Below are 7,488 nucleotides of genomic sequence, written 5' to 3'. Positions count from 1 at the left end.
TGTACTTTTCTCATTTTTATCTCAGGAAACATTTTACAACAAAAAATAAACATGAAATGCATTGATGCTTTAACTTCTGAATGTCAGATATCAACAGCCAGTTCACATAAACACAAGTTCTCCATGTCCTCTGAGGAGTACAAGGGGCCCACAATCACCAAGTGTGAGATCTGATGACCCAGGTAAATCAGTCACCGAGTTGCTGGCACCTCCATGCGCAGAGTGTGTCCTGGGGAACTCAGCATGACGAGCTGGAAAGTGTGCCCGCAGGACATGGCTCAGCCCCCTCATCCACTCCTCAAAGCCCACCTGTGCTACTGGACCTTCTTGCTCGAACAACAGCAGTATCAGGAACTAACTCAAGAAGAGCAGGTGCACCCTTAGTTGATGTGGAGAGAATGTCAACAATGGGTTAATTCTGGAAGAGGTTTCTAAAACTTATCACCAACCTTAGGGGCTTTCAAGGCAGGCTCACCTCCCTGGCCTCAGGGCTGCTTGGAATCTAAGGGGAAAATACCTTTTCTCAGCAAAGGGCGGAGAGATTAGGATACTGAGTAAACAGGGGGAAGTTTACTGGCAGCCTTCAAGTGTTACAGAAAGTGAGGCAAGCGGTCACCAAGAATAATGGAAGGGAGGCCCCACTGGGAGAACACACCGTGATGCCTGTATCTGGCACAGGACTTCTATGCAGTATATGATTCCTACAGTCAATGAAAACGAGCCAAGCCAATCAAAAAAGGCGCAAAATATTCTGAAGGCACAGTCCACAGCCATATGAAAAGATATAATGACCCTCACTCATCAGCAGGGAAGTATAAAATGAAACCGCCAGATACAACAGTCGCTAGAATGGCGAACACCCAAGAATGATGGCACCACCTGCGCATGAGGATTCAGAGCAAACGGGCCTCTCCTCGGCTGTGGGGGAACTGAGCGGCACAAGCACTTTGCTAGTTTCCAACAAAGCAAACCATGCACCCACTCTCTGACCTGGTAATTGTACTTGACAGAATGCACCCAAGAGACAACAAATGACATCCACAAAACACGGCTGCATGGTCATAGGTTATTCACAATAGTCCCATATTGTCAACAGCCCAACTACTACCAGAAAGAGGGTCAATGTGTACAATGCACTGTTCATCAATAACTTACGACTCATCAGTGATGTGTGCAGCGGGGATTTCAAGGCCTCATGCTGAGAAAGGAGCCAAGCACAAGCGTACACACAACTCGCAGTGACGGGAACAGCAGCGCTGCCTTGGGCAGGCAGAGTTACCTGGAGAGGGGCACGAGGGAACTTTGTGGGGCCTTGGACATCTCTTAGAGAACCTGGCACTCGATGAGGGACACGCTGAGTGTTCACATTTGTCAGGATTTATCAAATGGCCCAGTTGACATCTGAGGATTTGTATTTGCATAACTGTTAACACTTAAGAAAAATCGAGGCAGGGCCTGAGAAATGTTCTTAGGTGGACAGGTGGGGCTCCTTAACTTGCAAACATATGCATCTCTCATATCTATATTAACAGCACGGCTACCTAAAAGCTGGTTGTCTAGGACAAGTCAGGTGTTTGGATGCGGTACCGTTTTTAAAAATGCAGGACTCAGTAAGTGTGCCTCACATAGTTCTTTGGCTCAAGGAGTCTATTCGACTAAAAAACGGAATCCCCATGTGAGCAGACACTGGGCTTATCTTTAGGCAAAAAATGTGATAGACCATTTCCTGCAACAGAGATGCCACACGTGTAGAAGAACTGTACTCTCTGCATATGTTGCATAGCATTTAACTGCTGGAAAAGTCCAGCCAGTCCTTCTATGAGTGCTTTTCACTGTTAAATAAAACTCCTGCTGGCGCCGTGGCTCACTAGGCTAATCCTCCACCTAGCAGCGCCGGCACACCGGGTTCTAGTCCCAGTCGGGGCACCGGATTCTTTCCCGGTTGCCTGTCTTCCAGGCCAGCTCTCTGCTGTGGCCCGGGAAGGCAGTGGAGGATGGCCCAAGTGCTTGGGCTCTGCACCCACGTGGGAGACCAGGAGAAGCACCTGGCTCCTGCCTTCGGATTAGCGCAGTGTGCCGGCCGCAGCGTGCTGGCCACGGCCGCCACTGGAGGGTGAACCAACAGCAAAGGAAGACCTTTCTCTCTCTCTCTCTCTCACTATCCACTCCGCCTGTCCAAAAAAAAAAAAAACAAAAAACAAAACAAAACAAAAAAACCAAAAACCAAAACAAAACAAAAACTCCTTTTCAGGTTACAAAAAGGTCCTCCAAGAAGCCACTAAGAAAATGATGAGTTACCATATATTTTAACCATTAAACTTCAGCTTTCCCAAGATATTAATGTTTCTTTTAATTATATTTTTATGTTGAATGTTTGAAAATGATCTTTTAAAAAAGTGATGAAAATGCCCTTCTTTAAATATAAAGACTGACTCATGTATTTTAGAGTTAATTTCTTCTATTTAAAATCTTGAGTCTTTATGTGTTAGCATATTAGAGATAGGATATACAAATATTCCTAACTTTTTGGGAAAGAAAATCACACATTTGTCTCTGCAATTAGTATCTAGATAACTACAATTCTAAGTCCCATTAGGTTGCCTTTGCCTGATATTTCTGCAATTATGAAGTTTGCAGCATATCTAATACTTGATTCAAATCTTAGCTGAGGCGTCATTAATCAAGATTTGAACTTGAAAGGCTGTTCGTTCTCTCAGGATGAATGTTTCTGCAGTTTTGCTAGCTGCCCAACTAAACACTGGTGTTTGGCTTAGTCATATGGGAGTGAGAAATTAAGTAAAAAAAAATTTAGCACACATTTCACTCTTATTTTTTCTATAAAAATATAACTCTTTATTAAATAACATGCACAAATATCAACTAGTCATTTATTAAACAGATATGATTTAGAACAAGATTTAAAGAAATACAAATCCTTAGGTACAATTTAGTATCTTGTTCATGATATTTGAATAGTTTAAAAAGAATCACTGATTAAACTAACCACTTTTGTTTTTCTTTCAGAACCTATAACCTTTTTAGGTATACGGCCCATTCCACGTTTTCCCTAGCATTTCAGGGTTTTAGATTATCTTCCATGTCAGAAGCCCTCAGCAACTTCGGTGATTAGACATGTCCAGTGAGAAGGCAGTAACTTGAAGCTGTCCCCATTAGCTCCGAGTTACCTGACCGAGGAGATGGGTGGGCCCAGGCAGGAGGCTCCAGCTTTCTGAGGCACCACTCAAGAGCGAGACCTGGGTAAGACGGCAAAGCTGGCACGGCTAAAGCTCACCAGATTCTCGCCTGCTTCCTTGTCTCTGGGGGAGCCTGTTTTGTTTGGCCAAACAGTGACAGTGACAGTGACAGCCCCGCCCCGCCCCGCCCCTCCCCTCTCCTGAGTGGACCAGCAGAAGGAAGGCTCGGGAAACTTACCCCTCTTATTTTCTACAACTTCAAGGCTCAATAATCTGGTTTTTGACTTTTACGATTTGCCACACTATCCCATCAAATTTCCTTTTGAGGCAAAAGTAGAAACAAAGTTTGCATTACATTTTTTTGCATTAAAAGTATTGCTTTTATAAATTAGCTTTTCATGTTCCCAGTTTTAATTAAAACTCAACTTCAACAAAACCAGTGCTTCAAAATCTACCCTGCCTTTCTGGCCCAACAAAAAGGGCCAAAAAATCTCTCACCTAAACTCTAAAGGAAACTACAGCAACCTTTATGATAAAGTCCTTGCACTGTGTAGTTTTTACACGTGCTGCTTTATTGCGCATGCCAAGTACAGTAAGAATTAAAATAAAAAGAATTAAAATATAAATTAATGTAAAAATTCCAATATCCCTAAGCTTAATATGTACCTTTGCACTCAAAAACTTCAAGATTCTCTCCCATGATCTGGGACAGCCAATTTGCTAGTGAATTTCAGTCACGTCACCCCTTATATCTTCTCTTCACTTTTCTCTATCAGAATAAAAGCAGAATTCAAGAAAGGTTTGTGGAAAGTTTCTTAAATTTTATCTCATATACTTATGATGAATTTTACATTAACTTCATTTTCCGTTCAAAGATGCTGAACAAGTCCTGCAGCAGGTGCCAGATCTGAAATAGTCCTGAATATTTCATCTACATCATGTTACAGGAGAAACCGGACTTTTTCTAAGTATATTGCTAATTATTTTATTATAAAATAGCATACCAAGTCTTATTGCAAGTATAAAATTTTGCAAATTATATGCTTTGCATCTTGATACAAGGAAAAATACATGTTAATTAATTTTCCATAAACATTTCAGAGATCAGTTGGAATAGTCTTAATTTCTTTTACTTATTTTGACATCAAGTATCTTTTTTGATCCTAGTACTCAGTTTTTATTTTAAAAGTGCAAAGGTTATTAAGCTTAAAACTTTAAATTTAAGCAATGTAAAAAAGTTTTACAATGATATAACATGACCAATAAAATTTATTAAACATATTTACATATATTCACAGATTCATTCATTGCTGAGTATTAAAATAGACATTTACAATTTTAGAATTTTCATTCAAAGGCATTTTTTTTCCCCTGGGGGAAAACAGGCTCTACTGTGAGATGAGAAAAGAGCTAAGTTTCTCTGTCTAATTCTAAATAATAGGTCCAACACAGTAAGTCACAAGCTCTACCACAGGAGACGAGCATGAAACGCCTTACACTGCTCCAGGCATCAGTTATGGAGAGAGTTAAATTACCGAAGCATGCGGTACAACCAAGTCACGACTCTTACAGCTATGGTGAGGAAAACAAGCTAACTCAAACACATGCATGCTTTCTGAAGCTCTGCTACCTGAACACACTACTACTGCGCTCCACACAAACCACGACTTTGGTCCAATAAAACAGAGGACGACACAGTTTACAGTTATTTCTCTGTACACGCTCTCACTACCAATCCCTTTGGATACACTGTGACCTTTAATTACAAGATTTACATCTGCACAATATGTATAAAATAAGTTATTAAAAAGGAAGACAATAGTAAAACTTTCAAAAAGAAAATGTACAATTAATTTACAGATGTATTAAACTCAAGAAATTTTGTGCCAAGTTTTTCTTCCACATTAGAAACTATTTGGTAGAAATTAAGCCTTGTAGTTTACGGATATCTTCTCAATAAGACCTGAAAGAGAGCTGAACACCAGTGGTCATCTCATCACATGAGAGAGCTAACAACTTCCAGCGCTGTTAGCAGATTCTTCGCGTTTTCAATGCCTGCCACAGTCTGCCAACATGCTCTAATGCAACTGTTACCTTTCACCAACATAAGGAACAGTTTCCCGCTAGAAACTGTGTTTGGACCTCAGATCCAAAATAAGCCTTATTTCTTATCAAGTGACAGTGGGTTGATTACACAACCAACTTCAACTGAACCAATTCAAAGGCGTAACATCAGTATTTGCGTCAAAAGGCAGTATTCCACAGTGTAGCACTTGGAGCACATCCGGTCAGGACAACGCCAGCAGGAAACAACCACCGCTATATTGGAGTCAATTCAAAGTCATCATTAACATCAACGAGGGGAACATAGAACTCCTGGATTTCGTAGATGCTGATAGATTTATAGGTGGCAGGATCAAGCTCCTGGAGTTTGAGCTGCCATTCCAATCTCTGGACAGCATTTAAAGCTGCAGCTTCGTGTTGTTGCCTCATTAAAAGACAGGTCTATTTAAAAGGAGAAGAATTAATCGATTAGTTTGATAAGTTTGCTTTGCTGAAAAGTTGACTTCAAATTGTAAGTCCATTTCTGCTTTACCCTGTTCGTAGCAACATGCTAACTACTTTTGGGTCTGTAACTTCATGTTCCTTTTAGACTTTAATTTTGAGAAAATACTCCCTCAATTTAGAAGATTTCAAATTATCAAAGGAATCAAGAAAATCCAGAGACAAATGGCTTTTGAAGTAGCTCACTATCTCAATTTTCCTTACAGATTTGCAAAATACGGTGCACAGGTATACTTGATAGTGCACACAGAGACCTACACTGGTAGCCCCTCCTTTATATAGTATTAGTTCTTAAAATGGACTTGGGGTCTCTACTTCCCTTTATCTTTCCAGCTGTAGCCAGTAGAGATTTCAGGACTAGCCACTGTTTCCTTCCTAATGAATGCAGTTTGTGTTAAGAAGGGGGAGCCACTCATTTAAACTGATTGCTAAACATACATACCTTTAATTTGTCAAATTTATCATCCACATCTTGTAACCAAGACATGAACTGTCTTGCATTAAAGCGATCCCTTACAGAAGTTTTACTGTCATCAGACTGAAAGAGAACATTAAAAGTAGTTGAATATCATAAAACACAACAAGCCACTTTAAAATGTACGTGCAATTGTAACATTTTTATGGCATATGCTCTTTTTAGTAATGATGAATCCTATTGCTCTAAGTCAAAGATGTTTTTCAAAAAGGTACACAACATGAAGTACTCTGTTTTTGACATTATTATTAAGGCATTAACTGATTGCAGATTTAATTTTAATGTTTGCGCATTGGAGGGAGGTTATGGGGGGAAAAGCCGCTATAATCCAAAAGTTGTACTTTGGAAATTTATATTTTTTAAAAGTTGAAAAAAATAATTGTAATGTTAAGTTTTATCAGATGCAGGGGACATTTTTTCATGACTAATCTTTTGGTGTGTGCACAAAGAAACTTTATAGTAACTCTTAAAATAGTAATTTTGGGGGGCCGGCACCTTGGTGCATATGGTTAATCCTCTGCCTGCGGCGCTGGCATCCCATGTGGGCACCAGTTCTAGTCCTGGCTGTCCCTCTTCCAACCCAGTTCTCTGCTATGGCCTGGGAAAGCAGTAGAAGATGGCCCAAGTGCTTGGGACCTGGCACCCACGTGGGAGACCGGGAAGAGGAAAGTGGTGGAGGATGGCCCAAGCGCTTGGGCTCCTGCACCCACATGGGAGACCGGGAGGAAGCACCTGGCTCCTGGCTTTGGATAGGCACAGCTCCAGGAGCCGTTGCAGCCATCTGGGGAGTGAACCAACAGAAGGAAGACCTTTCTCTCTGTCTCTTACTGTCTGTAACTCTACCTCTCAAATAAATAAAATCTTTAAGAAAAAAAATTAACTTTGGAATTAAGATAGGTTATATTCAAATTTGAACTCTCTACCTTACTGTATAATCTTGAACTATATACTCTTTAATATTCTCTTCTGTAATATGAGTGCCTTTTTAAAAAAGATTTACTTATTTATTTGAAAAGTACAAAGCATCTTTTTAAAGATTTATTTATTTTTTTGAAAGGCACAGTGCCAGGGTGAGAATGAGAATGAGAGAGTGAGAGAGTGAGAGAGTGAGAGAGTGAGAGAGAGAGAATATCATTCATCTGCTGGTTCCCTTTCCAAACAGCTGCAATAGCTGGGGCTGGAAAAGCTGAATGCCAGGAACCAGGAACTCCATCTGGGTCTCCCTCGTAGGTGGCAGGGCCCAAGTATCTGGGC

The 7,488-nt window shown here is 40.6% G+C and overlaps 1 protein-coding gene across 19 annotated transcripts in view; it reads right to left on the bottom strand.

The window, feature by feature from the left end:
• Positions 1-2,829: 2,829 nt before the first annotated feature.
• Positions 2,830-7,488, bottom strand: part of ANKRD12 (ankyrin repeat domain 12) — a 144,765-nt gene continuing 140,106 nt past the window's right edge. For 17 of the 19 annotated variants that reach the window (XM_051852132.2, XM_051852131.2, XM_070050471.1 and 14 more), the window contains 2 exons: positions 6,202-6,297; positions 2,830-5,699 (listed from right to left, as the gene is read on the bottom strand). In XM_051852132.2, the coding sequence (XP_051708092.2) occupies positions 5,514-5,699; positions 6,202-6,297 (282 nt within the window). In that variant the 3' untranslated portion in view covers positions 2,830-5,513. The remainder of the gene's footprint in view (positions 5,700-6,201; positions 6,298-7,488) is intronic. The other 2 variants (XR_011379433.1, XM_070050478.1) reach the window with 2 other exon arrangements.

Source organism: Oryctolagus cuniculus, chromosome 10 (genome assembly GCF_964237555.1).
Source record: "Oryctolagus cuniculus chromosome 10, mOryCun1.1, whole genome shotgun sequence".
Lineage (NCBI taxonomy): Eukaryota > Metazoa > Chordata > Mammalia > Lagomorpha > Leporidae > Oryctolagus > Oryctolagus cuniculus.
Note: the sequence above shows the minus strand (reverse complement) of the source record. Positions and strands in the feature narration are given on the sequence as shown.